This window comes from Lissotriton helveticus, chromosome 4_1 (genome assembly GCF_964261635.1).
Source record: "Lissotriton helveticus chromosome 4_1, aLisHel1.1, whole genome shotgun sequence".
NCBI classification, from domain to species: domain Eukaryota; kingdom Metazoa; phylum Chordata; class Amphibia; order Caudata; family Salamandridae; genus Lissotriton; species Lissotriton helveticus.
In genome coordinates, this window is record NC_136063.1 from 1,214,899,107 (window position 1) to 1,214,921,323 (window position 22,217).

Sequence of the window (22,217 nt, forward strand, 5' to 3'; positions counted from 1 at the left end):
TCTCTCCAAACACACTCATGGCATTTCTCATGTGTGTGCATCTTGTGGTTTCATCTGAATTGTGGACTCTTTCAGTTGCTCTCTGGTTGGATCCCCAGTGTCTGTGTGTGTCTTTGTTTGGTACTGGCTTCATTCAGAGACATGTGGCAGTCACCACCTTCCCTGGTTCCATTTTGCTCTGTTTCATTTTTGCTCTCAGGTAATATTCCTTAGTTAACTAGTTCATATTATGAAAAGCAGTATACTACTTCAGGTACTTGGTTGGAGAAAGCCCTGATTTTTTTTTACCAGATGTGCTTATCTGTCTTCTCTAAAGTACTGTTGAATTGGCCCCTACTGCCTCTTTACACTTCTGGGACCTGACATCAAGAGAAGAGGTACTATGACCTATTACTATCTTGCAAAATGTGCCATAGCAGGATCCCTTTAGGGACACCTACAGCATTTGTTGGAGCTAGGGATTATATTCTGCATAGGTGCTGGGTTGGATGTCCCCTTTATCAATTGTAGTTCACTTTAGCCTCCCATCCCCTCACTGGGAAAATAGGTGTTGTCTAGCTGCCTCCTTGTTGATTGAGGATCTTCCAGGGATTTAGATACTGGACATATCAAAACATTCACCAAGATTGTCAAGCAGCTAACACTATCCTAAAAAGCTCAAAAAAGAATCTTGTTTGGGGGCATAAGAAAGTAAAAGAGACCATACTGCCTATCAATGTGTGAACATGAGGATGAGTGAATTCTTGCGTTTTTAGACACTGGAGTAAGGTCTGTGAGGTTAGCATCTCTAGTCCACTAATCAAGTTGCTATCAAATTGTTTACTGCTTGGGTAGGATTTCTCCTGAACTCTTTGTTTTGTTCTTCTCATATCAGAGCAGGATTCTTTTGTGTGCTGGGAGTTCATCTCTAGGGTGGCATGCTCAGACACTCCTCTTTCTTAGCATACTCGCTCTCAGAAGAAAATAATCCTCTGGTCTCGCCAAAGTCTACTGGCCTAGGCTTAAAAAAATGTAATGTCTGAGTGCATGACTACACCTTAGACAGACCGCCTGCGATCTCTTGATTTACTCCTCAGATACCTGGGTATCAGTCTTTGTGGCTTCGCTTTATGATGCCAGACAACTACCTTTATTCTCCTCTTCCGAAGTCAGGGGAGGGTGGGCATGCTTTACTTCTTGTCCAGGGAGTGAAGCTTCACTCCCTTTTCTATATCCAACATTTGGTCCACCTCCAAAATGTGGGAGCATGTTTATTTACTTTCATTCCTGTAGGATGAATCTCATTACAGGCCTCTAATTTGTGACACTTATGGTGTCTTCTCCTTTTCTTTAGCTCGAAAACATGTTTAGGGATCCATAAACATCTAGAGTTACCTAGTGGGAGTCATTGTGGGGATTCATGGAGGGCCTATAGTGACCACTGTGCCCTCGGCCTGGTCACCCCCACACCTCCCGCCTGCTCCTCCTTACCTGCCTGAGCCTCGCACCCAGCGACGCCCCAGCCGCCACAGGACCACCCAGCGACGCACCAGCCGCCACAGGGCCGCCGCCGAGCCCCCAGGCTTCCCGCCGGGTCCCACGAGACCCCGCCCCCCCGGCCGCCGATTGGTTCCCGTGCTCCCCGCCTCCCCGCAGACCCTCCCTCCCGGCTCCCCTCTTAAGGGGTCCCACACCGCTGCCCTGGAGTGACCACTGTGCCCTCGGCCTGGTCACCCCCACACCTCCCGCCTGCTCCTCCTTACCTGCCTGAGCCTCGCACCCAGCGACGCCCCAGCCACCACAGGACCACCCAGCGACGCACCAGCCGCCACAGGGCCGCCGCCGAGCCCCCAGGCTTCCCGCCGGGTCCCACGAGACCCCGCCCCCCCGGCCGCCGATTGGTTCCCGCGCTCCCCGCCTCCCCGCAGACCCTCCCTCCCGGCTCCCCTCTTATGACGCCCCCAGAGCGACCGCGCAGCGGACGCGCGCAGCGGGAGCACCGATTGAGCGCCGAAGGTGCGCCAAAGGTAAGCCCGTCTACGCCCGTCCGCGCCTGGACCGCGCCCAGCGCCAGGACCCCTGGCCCTCGCAGACCCCAGCCCACCCGCCGGACGTACGATGCCGCCACCCTCAACGCACTCAACGCCGGCCGAACCCCTGGATGCCACCGAGACGCACCCACGGACCCTTCACCTGCCAGTCCTGCAATTTCTCCTGCATCCGGACCTGCACTGCACCAGCGTCCACCAAGCCGAACACCAGCAGCAACCACCTGAAGTGCATCCTGCTCAACACCCGCTCCGTCTGTAAAATCTGTTAAATAAGCAATAAAACCAAGAATCTTATGGTAAGTAGGTTAGGTGGGTTTATTAAAACCTCATCCCAGGAACAGCCATCAGTAACTGACATAGTGAGAACACACAAGCAGGTACATTCTTAGAATATGGAATGAAGGTAAGAACATAGAGAATTAAAGGGGAAGTGTGTAAGACATCACACATCTCCCTCTTATACAGATAAGTAAGAAAACACTAAAACTACAAAAATTAAAGACTAAGTAGAACTCAAACTTAAACATAGTCCTTAAGATACGCAGGAGCTTTCCTTGCTCTCAGACTTTTCCTGGAAGGAACAAAGGACCTGTGGGAAGAAAGATTAGTGCTGAAACGAGCTCCAGTACATAGATTATCATTATGAGCAGAAACATGAGAAGATACCAGATCAGCATTAACAACTACAATACGACTCTTATTCCAGATTCTACCATCATCAGTTTTAACAGCATTTTTAAATATTTTGACAACAGATCTAATGTCAGTGTACTTGGACCAAGGTTCACATCCTACAGGAGTCTTTATTCTTACAAAGTCACCCACCTTGACCTCACATGGAAATGCACGTTTCCTGAGATTAAAGTTTTTCTTCCGAGCATCCTGTTTGAGGACCTCCTTGGTTCTCCAGTTACCAACATCATTATCAACAAGACCTTTGTTAAGACACATCCACCCAGGACACAACAATGTGTTGGGAGCCCTTCCTTTGAACAGCTCAAATGGAGACCTACCAGTAGTGGAATGAGGGGCAAAACGATAAACATTTATTCTGTCCTGTAAAGTGGACTTCCAATCTAAACCAGAAGAGCGAGCAAGTTGTATGGACTCTTTCAGAGTCCTGTTAACTCTCTCCACTGCACCATTTGTTTCAGGATGATAAAGTGAACATTTTTTATGGTTTATACCACATTTTCTCAGATAATCAGTGAATAGAGAGGAACAAAATTGGGGACCATTGTCAGACAGAAGACTGTTGGGAAAACTCTCCTTATTAAATATAGGCTCTAAAAATTTTATGACAGAATTGGAAGTAATTTCTCTGACAGCAGAAACTTCAATCCATCTCGAGTATAAATCAATTAAGACAATAAGATAAGGAGTATCTGAAACTCCAGAGAGAGGACCAAGAATGTCAATAGCCACTTCATCCCATGGATGAGCAGGTAAGGCCCTTTTCACCATAGGCATTTGTCTTGTTTTTAAAATGTTGTCACTAGAGCAACATTCTGAACATTCACGGACCATTCTCTCAATCTCTAAGTCCATGCCAGGCCACCAGAACTGCATGCGAAGAAACTCTTTAGTCTTAACTATGCCAAGATGACCACAATGAGCATGAGACAATAATTTACTCCTTAATGAGTAAGGAGGAACAAGCTTAGTTCCACGGGTTAAAAGACCATCATTTACCGACAGTTCATCAGCAACCAACAACCATGGCTTGTCCAAACGAGAGTTATTCTTCAACGAAAGAATAACCTTTGACATATCCCCATCTTTCTCCAATTCAGATCTCCATTCAGATTCAGTAATGGCACCATCAGTCACTTCACACACATTTACAAACTCCTCAGAATCACACACATCATCTTGCTCAGAGTTCCCATTGTCAACCAACCTAGATAAACAATCTGCAGATCTGTTCGCAACCCCAGGAATATATTCGACTTCAAATTCAAATTCCTGTAAGGAAACAATCCATCGTCTTATTCTAGATGAAATTGCATCTAAACCTTTTTTTGAAAAAACCTCTTTTAAAGGTTTGTGATCAGACAAAACACAGATTTTGGTACCCCAAATCAAATTCTTTAACTTCTTTAGTGCCCAAAAAATTGCTAAAGACTCCTTTTCTATTACAGAGTAATTCAACTCTGATCCCCTGAGACAACGAGAAGAACAACATATCAAGGAATCTTTTCCATCTTTCTTTTGAATTAAAACCGCACCAAGTCCCTTATCACTTGCGTCAGTGAACAAAATAGTAGGTAAACCAGGGACAAAAGCATGGAGTGAAGGTGCCTTATTCAAATCCTTCTTTAAATTCAAGAATTCAGACTTGCAATCAGACGACCAGTTAAAAACAGAATTTTTCACTGTCAATTTTCTCAAGTTGTGTGTCTTTTCTGCAAAATTAAAAATGAATTTTCCATAAAATTCTACCATGCCCAGAAAAGAGAGAAGCTCATCTTTGCAAGTGGGTTCCTTCACTTTATCAATGGTATCTACTAACTCTTTTTTTGGAAAAACACCATTACACGTGATGCGATGGCCCAGATAATTAACCTCTTGTACTCCAAATTTACACTTTGCCCTTTTTAAAGTCATGCCTGCACTTTCTAACCGTTTCAAAACCATTGAGACACGAGTATTATGTTCATAAGTACTGCCACCATAAATTAACAAATCGTCTTGGTAGCACTTTACACCAATTAAACCTTTCAAAATTCTTGCCATAATTCTCTGAAAAACAGAGGCCGCAGAAACTAAGCCAAACGGCATTCTTTTGAACTTAAACGTACCCATCGGTGTAATAAAGGCAGTTAAGTCTTGGCATGAATCATCTAATTCTACCTGGTGGTAGGCAGAGGCAAGATCAAGAGTGGTAAAGTATCTTGCTCCTTCTAAAGTACAAATCATTTCATCAATGTTAGGAAGTGGGAACCTATCAACTACTACCTCCTTATTTAGTGACCTTAAATCAATGCAAAGACGAATTTCGCCTGTGGATTTCTTCGCTATGACAACAGGAGCAAGCCATTCCGTAGCTTCAACTGGAACAATTATGTTGTTCTTGATGAGCTTATCCAACTCATCTTGTACTTTGGCCTGTTCAGAAAGGGGAATTCTCCTAACTTTGGCTACAACAGGGAGAGCATTATCTTTTAACTTAATCAAATGTTTATATCCACGCAAACACCCTAAATCATCTTTAAAGACATTGGGAAACTTTTTTGCTAGGGTCAGAGATAAATTTGCATCACTTGTTGTACTAGGTGTATCAGATATTTCTTGAATTCAAACTTGAGGAGAAGCATTGGGATCAAGAGTGACTCCCAACTGTCGTTGATGCAACCAACCTAACAATGCATCACCTTTTTTCGAAATATATACTTTTCCCACAATTAAACGAGAGCCCAATTCAATTTCAGCGAAAAAATATCCCAACATAGAGATTGGTTTTTCACTGTAACCTAAAGGAACAATATCACATTTAAACATTTTTACTTTTTTTTACAAATAATTCATTAAACATTGCCTCATTTATAATAGTTATCTTTGAGCATGAATCAAATTTTAAGTTTATCATGTTATTTTCTACCTTGACCAAAAACGAAGGATGATCAGATTCCTCACCATTTACTTCAAAACAAATGGATCTTACTTGAGGCTGTGACCACCTTCTCCTAGGATTATCAATGTTTTGTGGTTTTGACCTGCAAAATTTAGCATAGTGACCCTTTCTATTGCATAAATTACAAGTAGTTTTCAGAGCAGGACACATGGGAGAATTAGCTAAATGGTTAATTTGACCACATCTAAAACAAGAAAATCTAGCATTAGAGGAATTCATTTGTCTAAATGTTCTCTCTTCAAAATTTGTTCCATCTGACTTTTTAACCTGACAAATCGTTTCATCAACTTTTACTTCCTCTTTTGAATCAGCAACAGAAGGTTTATCCTTCTCTTTTTTAAGCTCCCCGACACATTTTGTCATATGTTCCACTTGTTTGGCAATCTCTAGTACTTCTTCGAGAGGTGGTTCATCTTTTAACCAAAGTTCTTTCCTTATGTCATCATGGGCACATCTCAAGACAAACTGATCCCGAATTCTCTCGTCAAGGGATTGACCAAAATTACACGAGGAAGCAAGTTTCCTCAAAGACGAAACATAGTCTTCCACGGACTCATCTTTCTTTTGTTCCCTTAGCCCAAAGTGATATCGTTCCATAATCGTGCTGAGTCTAGGTAAATAATGTCTGTCTAGTTGTAGAATCGCTATCTCATATTCATTTAAATTTCTTTGTTCTGCAGCTGAAAGGTCAGGTAAATGTTCAAGAACTTCTTGACCCTCTCCTCCTAAACAGTGCAATAAAAGTGAATGTTTTCTTTCCGCACTGAGATTCGTTCCACATACTCTCGCATAGTTTGCAAAAATCTTTTTCCACTTCTTCCATTTTACATTTGGTTCACCAGGACTGACCAGAAAAAATGCTGGTTGCGTTACATTTTGCATCTTTGTATAGAAGAGTGTACTCCAATATTTAGGTAAGAGATAAATAATTTGCTTAAAAGGTTGAAATAATCTTCCGTTTCCTTTCTCTATAAGTATTTAATTTATTATCCACTTTTATTAAATACTGCAGTCCTTTTTTTTTTTTTTTTTTTTTTATTATTATTTTCTCTCATAGAATTATCTTTATAACACTGGATTCAGTCTCTTTAGTTTATTAAATGAGAGAGAGTGTTCAATTGAGTAATATTCACACATGTGACTATGATGTCATAGCACTCTTCATTCTATCAATGACTTCAGGGAGTGGAACACATTAACAAAAGGTGAGACCTAATTCAGAATTTCCTTTTGTCTAACGTTCTTTACATTGTAACTGGTGTTCCAAAAGAACGAGGAAATTTGATCTGTGTTGCACAGAATCCAGACCTACGAAGTGTTCTAATGCGCACGTTCTAACGCGCTGAGACGCATTGCCGCTGACAAGTTGAATCACAACACGCTGAAACGCAGCGTAGCCGAGGGATTGAAACGCAGCGCAAAGGGCAGCGTCTGACGTATACGCGCGCAGCTCTGTCCTGCGCGAGCAAAGTATAACGTTGAGCTCGTGCATATGCTGAAATTCCCTTTCTTTTAATTTATTCGATCAACTAAATCTCCCTGGGTAATTTAATTTAATAATATTCCTCCCGCTCTCCTCACCGAGCAATTGACGTCAAAATCAGCCGCTGGGAAGTCGTCGCTTCGCTTCTTGATTTATCGTTCAGCCGCTGGTGAGAGAAAGCGAGGAAATTTTCTTCAGTTAAGTTGTTCTGGTTGAGGTGTCCAATCGTCGCCAGTGTAAAATCTGTTAAATAAGCAATAAAACCAAGAATCTTATGGTAAGTAGGTTAGGTGGGTTTATTAAAACCTCATCCCAGGAACAGCCATCAGTAACTGACATAGTGAGAACACACAAGCAGGTACATTCTTAGAATATGGAATGAAGGTAAGAACATAGAGAATTAAAGGGGAAGTGTGTAAGACATCACACCGTCCACAGACACGCCGTCCAACTTTGGAACCTCCTCGACACCACAGCTCCTGACGTTGCCTTCCTCACGGAAACCTGGATGAACGACTCCTCAGCGCCCGACATCGCCATCGCCATCCCAGAGGGCTACAAGATCATCAGGAGAGACCGCGACAAGCAGACTGGAGGAGGCATCGCCATCATCCACAGGAACAGCATCCGCATCTCGACCAACACCGACGACACCCTGACAACCGCCGAACACCTGCACTTCCAGATCCACACCGACCCCAAGACCACCCTCAGGGGCACCCTGATCTACCGACCCCCGGGACCACGCACTCAATTCAGCGAAGACATCGCTGACTTCATCAGCCCGCACGCCCTCCCCTCCGCTGACTACATCCTCCTCGGGGACATCAACTTCCACCTGGAGAACAACAACGACCGCAACACCACCACCCTGCTGGACAACCTCGCCACCCTCGGACTCAAGCAGCTGGTGACCACCCCCACCCACCTCGCCGGACACACACTCGACGCCGTCTTCTCGTCCAGCAAAGACATCGCCTTCAGCCACGCCACTGGACTCCACTGGACGGACCACAGCTGCATCCACTTCACCTTCAGAAGGACCACGGTCCACCACCACCAGCAACAGGCTGCACGAAGAAGCTGGAACAAGATCACAGCCGACCAACTCGCCGCATCCCTAAACCAGCACCCTCCCAGCTCAGCGAACCCCAGCCAAGCCGCCGACAACCTCACGAAATGGATCTGCGCCTGCGCGGACGAACTCGCCCCTCTGAGGACCCCGCCCAGCAGACCCGGAAGCAAGAAGGCCCCGTGGTTCACCGACGAACTCAAAAGCTCCAAGAAGAACTGCCGTGCCCTCGAGAAAGCCTGGAGAAAAGACCCTACACCGGACAACATGACTACCCTCAAGCTCGCCACCCGAAAGCACCACCAACTGATCCACGCCACCAAGAAAACAGCATTCAAGGACCGGCTGGACAACAACGCACACAACAGCAAGGAACTCTTCAACATCGTGAGAGAGCTCTCCAACCCCAACGCCGGAACCAACGACATCACCCCATCGCAAGACCTCTGCAACTCCCTCGCCTCCTACTTCCACAACAAGATCGCTGACATACACAACAGCTTCAGCACAGAAACAACGCTCCCCACGAGCACACCAACGCCCCCCACCACCACCCTCAACGCCTGGACACCGATCAACCTCGAAGACACCATCAGCACGATGAACTCCATCCACTCCGGATCTCCAACCGACCCCTGCCCTCACCACGTCTTCAACAAGGCCGACGCGGTCATCGCACCCCACCTGCGGGACATCATCAACACCTCCTTCGACACCGCCACCTTCCCTGAGAGCTGGAAGCACGCCGAACTCAGCGCTCTACTAAAGAAACCAACGGCGGACCCCACCGAACTCAAGAACTACCGCCCCATCTCGCTCCTCCCGTTTCCAGCCAAAGTCATCGAGAAGACCGTCAACAAGCAACTGGCAGCCTTCCTCGAGACGACTGGATCCCTCGACCCATCTCAGTCAGGCTTCCGGGCCAACCACAGCACCAAGACCACCCTCATCGCTGCCACTGACGACATCCGAACCCTGCTGGACAACGGAGAAACAGCGGCCCTCATCCTCCTGGACCTCTCCGCGGCATTCGACACTGTCTGCCACCGCACCCTTGTGCAGCGCCTCAGCAACGTCGGAATCAAGGAGAAGGCACTGGAATGGATCATCTCCTTCCTCGCCGGAAGGACACAGAGAGTCCGCCTCCCCCCATTCAGATCAGAAGCCACGGAAGTCATCTGCGGCATCCCTCAGGGCTCCTCGCTCAGCCCCACCCTCTTCAATGTCTACATGAGCCCCCTTGCGGCCATCGCACGCCAACACAACCTGAACATCATCTCCTACGCCGATGACACCCAGCTGATCCTCTCCCTGACCAACGACCCCGCCACCGCCAGAGCCAACCTACACGAAGGGATGAAAGACGTGGCCGAGTGGATGACGACCAGCCGCCTGAAACTGAACACAGACAAGACGGAAGTCCTCATCCTGGGCTCCTCACCCTCCGCCTGGGACGACTCCTGGTGGCCCCCCGCCCTGGGCAACGCACCCAAACCGACAGACCACGCACGCAACCTGGGCTTCATCCTGGACTCCTCCCTCTCCATGACCAGACAAGTCAACGCCGTCTCCTCGTCCTGTTTCAACATCCTGCGCATGCTACGTAAGATCTTCCGGTGGATCCCCACCGAGACCAGGAAGACGGTCACCCAGGCCCTCGTCACCAGCCGTCTGGACTACGGCAACGCCCTCTACGCCGGAACCACCGCCAAGCTCCAGAAGAGACTCCAGCGTATCCAGAACGCCTCGGCGAGACTCATCCTCGACGTCCCCAGACGAAGCCACATCTCCAGACACCTGAGAGACCTGCACTGGCTCCCGATCAACAAAAGAATCACCTTCCGGCTCCTCACCCACGCACACAAAGCCCTACACAACCAAGGCCCGACTTACCTCAACAGCCGCCTCAACTTCTACGCTCCCAAACGCCATCTCCGCTCGACCAGTCACGCCCTCGCCGCCGTCCCCCGCATCCGAAGAGCGACAACAGGAGGAAGGTCCTTCTCCCACCTGGCCGCCAAGACCTGGAACTCCCTCCCTCCCGACCTACGCTTGACCCAAGACCACCTCTCCTTCAGGAAGAAGCTTAAGACCTGGCTGTTCGAGCAGTAGCGGACCCCCCCCCCCCCCCCCCACACCTAGCGCCTTGAGACCCTCCGGGTGAGTAGTGCGCGGTATAAATGCCTATGATTGATAGTTCCCTACACACATTTTTCCATTGAAATATGCATAGAGAAAAGAACCCTGAATGAGGGGAAATTAGGTTCTGTGGTTATTCCCCAATCTTAGGTGAAACAATTATATTTAGATGGAAAAACCATAACCTGGAAGTACCATATGCTATGTGTAGGAAACCAAATGTGCCCCTCATGCAGACTTTCAGGGACTTTGGAAGTGCACCCTGTCGGAAGCTGGCTCTGTATATACCATACCAAAGTGAGGTATAGTGTGCACAGAGTCCAGTGGATCTCCAAAGGTAGGCAGAGGTAAAGTTAGATAGCACCTCACTCTCTATTTGTGGTAGTGTGGTCGAGCAATAGAGCAGTATCAGAGGACAGTGTTAAGCATTTGTTGTACACTCTCAGTCAACAAATTAATTCACACACTCAGAGAACTTCAGACCAACTGTGTTTGTATAAAAATATTATTTTAGTTATTTTATTTTCTAGAACCAAGCAAGCCTGGCACAGGTAAGCAATAAATACTTTACAGTAGTAATGCAATTGAAATACAGTTTGAATGATAATTGTATATGCACTTTGGTTTGATTTACAGTATGGATGCAGAGAAATGCAATACTTAGGAAATGCAGTGCTTAGACTTGAATGGGTTTTTCTGTAAAATGCCAGGTAAGTTACTTTTTAGATTACTTTTCCTACTCGGAGTAGTATACCTGGATACAACTCTGGGACCTTTCCTGCAAACAGATAAGTAAAATCGTTTTTGTTAAATAGAACAATTTTAAAGAATTTCTTTAGGTTTTCAAACTCCAAGGTTAGAAACTTTTCCAAGAAAAACAGTCTATGTTATCCTATGGAGGAAAATAGGGTTGAGGTAAGTATTTGGTAGTGGGAGTTGACGTTCTGGAGGTAGACTCAGGGGTCCCCCAGGGTCAAGCATGTACTCTAGTCGCACCCTCAGCGGTACTAGGGCGGCCGGGTGCAGAGTGCTGAGGCCCAATGTTATGCAATGAGGGATAGGGGGCCTCCGGATGGTGGCTGCTGGCGAGCAGGCTACAAGGTTGTGGGAGCCAAGCTCCTGGTGTTAGCCTCAGGGCAAAGGAGGATCTGGTTTAGCACACAAAGTACACCCGCAGCAGCGGCTGGGTGCAGGGTGCTGTTTTGGCATTGGGTGCCCTGTTGTATTGAATGGGTATTTTTGTTTTTGTTTTTTAGCTGCAGGCTTGGTCCAGGAAGACTTCATGTAGGAACCAACAGCTGGGCAGGTAAGTTGGGGGGCTCAGGGACATAGGTGCACCTCGGGTTCCTTTCTCCAGGGCGGCTGGGTGCAGGGGTGTCTTTTGAGGTTGTATTTCACCTTACCGGGCCAATCGTTGTTGGGTGGGTCTCCGTACAGAGGCTGCAGGCGATGTCGGGGAGTCCTGGAGGGGTCAACCCACGGAGCACTCGGACTCTGGAGCGCTGGGACACCTCACTGGGACACCTCACTGAGACCGGTGGGCTCCTCGAACTCGGGCCGTAGGCGACCGGTGCAGTGGTGGTTCCATGCGTCTGGTTTCTTTTTCCTCAGCAGCCTCGGAGTCTTTCTTTGGGCTTTCTTCTGAACAGAGCTGCTGTTCACAGGAGATCCGGTCTTTGTTGAAGGCAGTCAGTCCTCCCAGGGGTTCTGGAGATCGCAGGTTGCAGGACATGACGATTTTTGGTGCAGGATCTCTGGAACCTGCAGATGGCCGGTAGGGCTGGGAATAAGTCAGTTGTTCTCTGCAGTCTCCTCTGCTGGGCGTCTTCTTTCGTCCGTTTTACTCTTATGTTGCCGGAATCTGCTTTCTTTGTTCAGGGCTGCCCACTAAATACTGTATTTAGGGGGCGTTTTAGGGGTCTCGAGGTCAGTAGCTGTTGGGTTGTCTTTCCATTCTCTGGATGCCTACAATGTTTGTACCTCAAGAGAATGGAAAGAACATTGGAGAGCTGGGATTCTGGGACAGTTGTTCGCTGCCTAGAAGATTATCGGTCGTGCTTTTCTGTGTCCTGTTGACACATGAATAAATATACTTAAAGATCCATAACTGCGTCTGTGAGATCTTTACAGTCGCCAATGGGCTACTGACCTAAGGATGACTACACCCTTGGTGTGCTCACTCCATGTGGGGGAGTGAGCACAATCCCTAGTCCAACTCGGGGAGTGCCTCCCATCTGCAAGATGGCGGGCACTGATGAGTGGGCTTCACTTCGCCTCCCCCACCTGAGGGGTGGAGTTGGAAGAGGTAGGCCCACCTTCTGGGTTGGCTAGTTTTTCCCGCCTGTCTTCCCGCCGAGAAGAACACCTCCCTCCAGGAAAGGCTTTGTTTCTGGGCTCAGGGAGCGAAGGCTTCCACCCTAGGGGTCCAGAAACATGTCTGGTGGTGGCAGGCTGGTGTGCACCATTCAGGGAACCCACCAGAGGCTGGTTGTTTTTCAGGGGGCATCTCTAAGATGCCCTCTGTGTGCATTTTTCATTAAATCCCACATTGGCATCAGCGTGGGTTTAATGTGCTGAGAATTTTTATACCAAACTTCTCTGTTTTCAGTGTAGCCATTATGGTGCTGTGGAGTTCGTAATGAAAAGCTCCCAGCACCATATACTCTTAATGGCAGCACTGCACTTACAATATCTAAGAATGGACTTAGACACTGTATGGGTACAGGGCTCATGCACCTGTTCCCTCACCACTGGCATAGGGCACCCATCTAGAGGGGCGACTGATCTGTGCCGGGGCAGTGGGTTGTAGGAATGGCAGGGATGTGTGCCATGTCGACTCTTCACTTTGTTCTGAGAGAGAGAGAGAAAGAGAAAAAAAAGTACAGGGCCTCTAAGGGTGGCACAATAAGTATGGCAGCCCTTAGGGGTCTTTTCCTGGTCACAGAGCCCTGGGTACCCAGGGGCTGACCTGTGGCCAGAGATGCCAATTGGGTTAGATTTGGAGAAAGAACACAGGCCCTGGGAACCTGATTGGCAGGGACCCAGGGCACATCAAGTGAAAGTGCATCAGTATTGGCAAAAAGTGGGGGGGTTACTGCAACAGAAACCCACTTTCCTACACTATGGCGTCTGTAATTTTAAATGCAGCAACAGTGATGCTGTTTTTCCCACACTGCATATAATGAGGAGTTTAGTCTGTAGAATCCAGAAGAATTCAAAGGATCTCGCTGGTAGTAGTCCGCAGTAGAGCTGCGAGTGTCTACATATCGAGGACACTCAAAGCCTGGAGACTCGTTTTTAAATTTAACATAACCCTTGATTAGGAAAAGGCACCTGTGTGCTTTACAGAAGGTTGTACGATGCATTGGGAAGATGGACTCACAATTTTCTGCAGCCACTTAAGTGGAGTTTGATCATGGTGTTGGTATTCATACTGGAGTACTGAATATACTGATAGCTGCTGAGCTGTCTGTTGTGTTCTAATGTTTTTCCTATGTATTCTATGACACGCGACCACACGTGCCTTTCTTGTTTATTTGTGAACCTTGCTTCCATTCCACCTACTCTTCAGTGAGTGTTCTGGAGCCTTTGTCCAGTTCAGCTGGAGCAGTTGCAGTGGAAGGAAGGTCAGCATTGCTGTGGTTGTAATGGTGTTCCAATTTGTGAATAAAGAAGCTTTTCATTAACAGTACGACTCTACAATTTTGGCGACGAGTTGTTGGAGCACCTGAACCCCTTGGAGCCATTCCTCCCTTTAGGGATTAGTCTCCATTTTCTGCCATCTACGTTCGTCTACTTTGGGATTACTCTGGATTTGGGAGCATTCTCTTGGATTGTTCCATCGCCACAGAAGACCTTGCCTTTAACTCTGTAAGCAAATTATTTGTGTTTAATTTGTGTACATATATTGAGGCCTTCAGCTCATCCTTGACGGCGCATCTTTTGAAAAGGGCATACCGCTTACCGGTGAATGCACCCAACAAGCATCTCCGACATTCAGGATTCCGAAGGTGGAACGTTCATCCACCGAACGCGCTGTGCGCAGCTTTTCTGACTCTGCCTCAAGAATCTCTGACATCCAGGATTCCGAAGACGGAACGTTCATCTGCCCAACGCACTATGCACATCTGTTCTGACTCTGCCTTGTGTTTTCCTGGCCTGCCTTGCAAATTGCGTGTTGATGCTAACACATCACTACGCGCCGTTCGGGCGCCATCTTGAATTATTGGGGGTGGGGGGGAGAGAGAAATTCAATGCGAGGAAGATGAAAGACTCCGGAAATGATCATCTAATTACCTTCTTTACTTTGCAATGATGGTGTTTGCAGATTCCAAGTAACTTTCTCTTTTTATTTGCATATTTGTGGTTTGGAATTATACAAATGTATTCATTTGTTTACTAGTATTTGTGGGAACTCTTTCATTTTAAAGAAGCATCCCTTATTTCCTGGGAGGCTATTTCTTCTAATAATACATTTATCCAGCAGCGAACGAGGCCCTTTTTTCCATCCAGCCTCCACAAACGTTTTGGCCAGCTGGAGCAAATCCATATATGGAATGGAGTGAATGGAAGTCATACTTTCTTAATTTCCTTGAGACTATTGATGAAGATTGAAAAATGAAACGGTAAAGGAAAAATAAACTTTTTCTACATTCTGTAGGGCCGGAAGGGTTGAAAGTTTACGAACAAATGAAAAAATGTACAGGGAGTGGGGTTTAACATTTTTTCAGGATGTTTTACGTGATTTTGATAAGCATTTTGCACCTAAAGTGTACATTGGTATAGTCCGATTTGAGTTTTTTTCAAGGGAAACAAGAGCCTAATGAGAACATTGATGAGTATGTAGCTGCACTCAAAATCTTAGCGGATGATTGTACATTTGATCATATACAAGAGCAATTCATATGTGACCAGATTGTGATGCATGCTTGTGACCCAGCAATTCAGGAGAGATTGTGGATTAATGGAGATGCAGCTTTAGATTACATTTATCTATTGTAAGAAAAGCATAACTCTCTAGCCGTAGTGCCAAGGTTTTGAAAGCAGAAAGCAAAGTTTTAAATGATGAAGTTGTTTGTAAAGTAAAAAACTGAAATTCAGAGAAACTTAGGCAAGAAGGTTCTAAGGCACAAGATAGTAACACAAAAGTACAGAGTTAATCTTTTGACAGCAAGAAAAAAGAAGGGTTCAGATGTTACAGTTGTGAAAGCACTGCACAGTTAGATTCTTATAAGTTTTGTCCAGTACTTAAACAATAGTGTTCAATTTGTGTTATGGTTGGACACTTTGCAAAAGTTTGCACAAAAAAAAAGATTTTAGGGTCAAGTGTGTTGATGAAGGTACATCCAGTGAAGAGGATGACATGGTCAAGAAAATTTTGCGTTGTGACATTAGTAACAAAGTTCAACACAAATCTTTTCTTTTGAACATCAACGATAAGTTGGTTGATGAGATGCGGTACTGCTCGCACTCTCACAAGTTATGACGGTCACGATTCTCCCAGAACCGAAAAGGTGCCTTCTTAATGTGTAGGAGCCAACGGATCTGAACCATACAGCTCAGGCCTGGGTGACAATAGGCATGACATTGGCGAAGCGTAATATTGCACAACACGGGGGATCCCGACAAACTCCTACCCTCCACCAGTGGCGTAAAGACAAGGACAATGCAATGATAGTGGAGAAATCAGTCTACGTGCACAGAGGTTGTCCCAAAAAATGGACACGGGTATGGGGAAAATGGAATACCTACCGAAGAAATATATGTGAACCCCCGCATGAAGAATCACTGTCAGAAACATGTGAGTGACTGGACTAAATTAGGAAAAAGGGTGTGAGATGTCATAAATACCGATTGCCCACTAACCAACACCCACACATGCATTTCCCACTGTTACATGTCCGCCAGTGAACTATTGTATAACTTACTGAACTACTCTGTATGTACCATCAAATCCTACTGGACTGTATTTAATTGTTATATAATTTAAAATATCAATACAAAATGTTTTATAAAAAAAAGTTGGTAGATGAGAAAAAGAAACCCTTATGCATAATGAATATTGGTGGTGTGGACGTGCAAATGTATGCCGACTCAAGTTCACCATTCACCATAGTTGATGAAACACTTTGGAATTCAAAGTTTGCAGAAAAGTTAGGTGGTAATGTATTTGAACCAGATAATACTCCCGAGGGATTTTCTGGTGAAAAATTTATTTATTAGGTTTTAGAACTTTCGTTTTCAGATTTAAAAATAGGGAATCCATTGACAAACTCTACATTGCTAAAAAAGGGTCCTTCTGTTCTTGGTTGGAAGGACCAGTGTGATCTACACATAATTCACAACTCGAACAGTCCTGAGCCTGTTTTGGTTATTTATGAAGGAGAAAATGTAGGAACAGTAATGCTTAAGAAATTTCTGCAAGTTTTCAATGGGAAAATTGGGATGTAAAAGAATTTTGAACATGCGATAATTCTAAAGGGTGGGGTTTCTCCTAAAACTCACAAAGTAAGAAATATCCCAGTACATCTCAGGGGTGAAGTGGAAAAATAACTCAAAAAATGAGTTGAGGCTGATGTAATTGAACCGATTAAATCTTCGGAGTGGATTTCTCCAGTTGGTATTGCAAGATGTAGTAATGGCAAAATTAGAATTTGCATTGATTTACACCTTGTTAATAGCAACATTGTCGTTGATAAGTTTCCGCTACCTAAGATATCAGAAATGCTTAGTTTGATGAAAGGAGCAAATTGGTTTTCCACAATTGACCTTTCAGCGGTGTACCACCAGATTCGCCTAAAGGAAGAAAGCAAATATATTACTGTATTCATAACACCTATAGGTTGCTTCCAGTACAAAAGATTACATTTCGGATTGTCTTCAGCAGCAGCAATTTTTCATTGATCATCTTTTTGGCAAACATTCTAGGGTAAGGTGTTTTCAAGGCAATATTTTCGTTTTTGGTAAGGACAAATCAGAACATGACAAGGCTTTAGAAAATGTTTTTGGTGTGTTGGAAAAGGACAGACTTACAGTAGAACATTCAAAGTAAAGGTTTGCAGTTAAGTCAGTTACCTATTTAGGACATGTTTTGTGCGGTGAAGGTGTAGCTACTAAGCCCAAATTGGTTGAGGATATACTTAATGAACCTTGCTTCCATTCCAGCTACTCTTCAGTGAGTGTTCTGGAGCCTTTGTCCAGTTTAGCTGGAGCAGTTGGAGTGGACGGAAGGTCAGCATTGCTGTGGTTGTAAAGGTGTTAAAATTTATGAATAAAGAAGCTTTTCATGAACAGAACGACTCTACTCTGTCACATAGACATCCTCAATGGTTAATCACAAAGAAGAATGTGGACCAAAGGATCAGTGTGAAGTTCTGAAGGTTAAATTAGCCGGGATAGTGATGAGAAATGTAGTTGTAGTTTTGTCTTAGCCTCTGTGTGGGACCTGAAACAGGAGTGCATATTTATTGTCATGTATAATGAGTAATTGGCACACTGTGCGTTCTCGGCCTACCTCGCCAAAACGTTTTCGGACCATAGGCCGCTAACGCTAGATCTGGACTGGGGCAGGATCCCCTCTCCGGTGCCCACCTGGAGACTCAACCCCTCCCTACTCGAGGATGGCCCATTCCGTGCTCACTTGGAAGACACACTAACGGGCTATTTCAGGGACAACTGGGACTCTGCGTCCTCGAACCTGGTTGTGTGGGATGCCATGAAGGCGGTGGTGAGAGGCGCTGCGATTGGCAGATTAGTGGGCGCCAGACAGGAAGTACATGACAGACTTCGCACGGTTGAGGGCCGACTGGCAGAGCTTGAAACTGCAGTGGGGACAGACCCTGACCGCAGGGGGGATCTCCGACTGTGTAATATTGAGCATGCAGAGCTTTTGGAATCCCTAAGGGTAATGGATTACAGAGAATACTTGCGGCGGCAACAGGCGGAGGCGGACAGGTCAGGTGCACTGCTGGCTCGTCTGATTAGAGACACCCCTGAGACCCCGATAATCACGAGTGTCAGAGATGACATGGGCAGACAGGTACACACACAGATAGAGATTAATCATGTGTTTAAAACCCACTTGGAAAGAGTGTACGCCCCACCCCCTACTGATACTCGGGATGCAATGTTAGCCTTCCTGGACGAATTGCCGATCCCGGCCCTTCCCCGAGAGATCCAGACGGTCCTAGCCGGGCCCGTTACACAGCATGAAATCAAAATAGCCATCCACTCTCTAAACCGGGGCAAGACCCCAGGCATGGACGGTCTTCCAGGAGAGTTTTATCAAACTTACTGTGATACGCTGGCTCCTATTCTGGAAAAAATCTACAAGACTGCGTATGAGACAGGCCACCTACCGGCTTCGACTATGCAGGCCTTGGTCATCTCCATCCCGAAGCCCGGCAGGGATGCACTGGATGTGAGTAATTATAGGCCACTGTCTATGCTCCCCTCGGAGTATAAAATCCTTAGTAAAGCTATCGCATTGAGATTACAGGCCCACCTCCCTGACCTGATCCACACGGATCAATGTGGCTTCCTCCCGGAGAGGAGCACATCTCAAAATACGAGACGTCTACATGCCCTCATGTCCACTGCCCCCCTGGACTTAACGAATGTTGGATGCATTACCCTTGATCTACGGCAAGCGTTTGACTCCCTGACTTGGGAATTCATGTTTGAAGTCCTACGTCGCTTTGGACTCCCAGATGCCCTAATAAAATGGGTTCATCTACTATACACGAACCCGACGGCGCGAGCACGCACCGGCCGACACACGTCGGACAGTTATGACGTACATAGGGGCACCCGGCAGGGCTGCCCGCTGTCACCGCTGTTATTTGTACTTACGCTAGAACCCCTGGCGATCGCACTTCGTACTGGGGCGGCAGAGGCGGGCATCCTAGTTGGTGACACTCATAACCTGGTCTCCGTCTAGGCAGACGACATAATGCTGTTCCTGCGTGACCTGCAAGGTGACCATACCCTCCTGGCACATACCTTTGGGAGGTTTGAAAGAATATCAGGCCTGGCAGTTAACCCTGGGAAATCACTAGGGTTCTTTTTCTGCGAAGGGCGGCAACCCACCCACATACAGTTTGGGGAGCACGCGATCCAAGTGGCCCAGACTACGTTTAAGTACCTCGGTATTAATGTATATCGAAACCCTGACGATCAGATTGAGGGTAATGTGCGGATGGCAATTAATGGCCTTCGCAGCAGTGTGGCCTTCTGGACGTCCCTACCCCCTGTCTGTTATGGGCCGGGTGGCGATATCAAAGATGGTCCTGCTTCCCCGAATATTGTATTATTTTGTGAACCTGCCGGTCCTCCTACCACAACCCATATTTACTATGTTGAACACGTTATTGATCACCCTGATCTGGGGTACGGGTAGGAGACGGATAAGCCTCAAGAAACTACAACTGTCCACCAGACAGGGGGGCCTGGGAGTGCCTGATCTACGGGGCTACTACTACGCTAGCCAGCTTCAATGATTGACGAGGTGGGTGGCGGGTAAAAACCTCCATGAGATTGCTTTTACACCACAGGAGCTGGCACGAGGGTCTCTCCATTCCCTTCTGCTGCCTGCGGCCAAGACTCCGCGGGACTGCCACCCCTTATTGCTGGTGGCTCTGAAGTGCTGGCGGAACGACCTTAAATACACGGCAGAGACCCCTCCCTACGCAGACAACATCCCCCTACTGGGCCTACCGACTCCACAGGGGCCCCTGGCGAGACGCAGATTACAACCCTGGATAGATGCTGGGGTAGACAGAGTGGGAGACTTATTTGGGGACGACAACTTGCTGGATCATGCCACTTTTACACAAGCCACGGGAGCCCCACAAAGGCTTTATCTCCTACACGCCACGGTCTCCCATTACGTAAGGCGCACTTGGGCTCCACAACGCACTAAACCATCACAGCATGAATTGGTCCATCTCCTTCACTACATGGGATCAGGCGGACATTTAGTGAAATGGCTTCATGTGGGAATTAGAGAACACGGAGCTGGATCCTTCACCCCACTCAGAGAAGCCTGGAGCGCAGACACAGGAGAGGAAATTACAGATGGGGACTGGAAGACCATCCTCGGGCACCCCAGGAGAGTGTCTAGAAATGCTAAATTCAAATTTATACAAGCCATGGTGCTACACAGGGCTTACCTCACTCCACAAAGATTACACAGGATCTTTCCCAACACCCCCCACTGCTGCCCTAGATGTCAGGGTGATGATGCTGATATTGTTCACATGATGTGGGCGTGCCCGAGACTGCGCACATACTGGGAGACAATTCGAAACACACTATAACGGGTATGCAGGTCCCGGGGGGCGTATTACCCTGCCTGATAGGTAATAGGAAGAGACCCAAGGCTCGTAAGGCACAACTGAAATTTACGGACCTAGCCCTCTTGCTAGCACTTCGGGCCCTCACTATGAGATGGAAGTCCCTTAGACCCCCGGACATAGAGGTGTGCAGATCCGATATGCTGAAATGGGGAAAGGCGGAGGCAGCGGAATTGCGCAGGGAGGAAGAGAGGGGCCACCGGAAATATCCTGTAGCACAAGACTGGGACCGCATGCTGTTGGAACTGGAGGATGGGGACCTGGAATAGCCCCGGGAGGAGGGTGCTTGATTACACACCAGCTATGGGGGGAGGCACTAGGTAAAGCCGACCGGCCTAGACACACTGGTGACCATGCCTATGACCTATAATGTCCATTCCTGCAGTCACATACCTGTTGGATGAAAGTTCTACATGATGTACAAGGAAAGACCAGAGGACGGGAACGGGGTGGGGGAGGCTGGGAGGGAACGGGAAACGGTTAGGCGACTCAGTACTCTATTTGTAATGTAATAAAGGAACACTTGGATTTGATGTTGGGAATTTCACGAACTGTGATGCAGGGACTGACGTATGAAGTACTGCGCCAAAGTTATGTTTTGGAAAACGGAAAGGACTGACAGTATGTTAAAAGATGTTCTGCACATTGTAATATCTGATTCAGTCATGAATAAAGAGTTTTAAAAAAAAATGTATAATGAGTAATGTAAATGTACCATATGCTTGGTTGAGCTATTTCATGCATTATATGTTTCTGCATTTAAGTTTAATTTTTCTATCTGCAATGCTATTTGATCCTCCATCTACGTCCCAAAGTTACTTCACTGGATAATGTTTAATTCGTGAGACGTAAAAGAATCCCACTAAAAGGCAGATATTTTCAAAAATGCTTTGATATGTGTCTGTTTCGGGAAGATTCAGACCCAACAGAACGATATATGTTGGTCAGGAGTACATTGAAGAATGCCTTTCAACAATATTGTGAATGCCCTAATTAGGTACTATCTTTACTCTCAATTTCAGCTATATAACATTTTCAAACATATATTTTCTCTCCTAGACATCAGTCAGCCGTGGTGCTAGGTCGGTCAAATTTCCAAGCATGACGAGGAGCTCCACCAACACTTCAAATTCAGGGAATTTCAACCAGTCACCACACTCTTCAGGTGGATCAAATAGTGTTGCAGCTGTAAACCGGCATGGTGGAGATCCACTTAACCGCTCAGGTATAGATCTTTAGTCAAATAATGCAGTTATACTTTATTGTCAATCCTTCATTAATGTTTTATAGCAATACAAGTAGAGGCGAGCATACACACCTAACAAATCTACCCCCAATATCAACAAATTCTTACCCACCCTATTACCTCCACCCGAGGCCATCGATTATATCATCCTCATGCCTTCATTTGTTAAGAGCAATAGAAGGGATTCTCATTGGTAGGTGTTCTGTCTGTGTTTTGTGTCTATCAGTCTAAGGACTCTCAGATGTTTGGAGCAGACCATGC

The 22,217-nt window shown here is 46.5% G+C and overlaps 1 protein-coding gene across 4 annotated transcripts in view; it reads left to right on the top strand.

Moving 5' to 3' along the window:
* Positions 1-22,217, top strand: part of ANKS6 (ankyrin repeat and sterile alpha motif domain containing 6) — a 381,649-nt gene that overhangs the window by 135,350 nt on the left and 224,082 nt on the right. For all 4 annotated transcript variants that reach the window (XM_078687780.1, XM_078687781.1, XM_078687783.1 and 1 more), the window contains exon 10: positions 21,770-21,935. In XM_078687780.1, the coding sequence (XP_078543906.1) occupies positions 21,770-21,935 (166 nt within the window). The remainder of the gene's footprint in view (positions 1-21,769; positions 21,936-22,217) is intronic.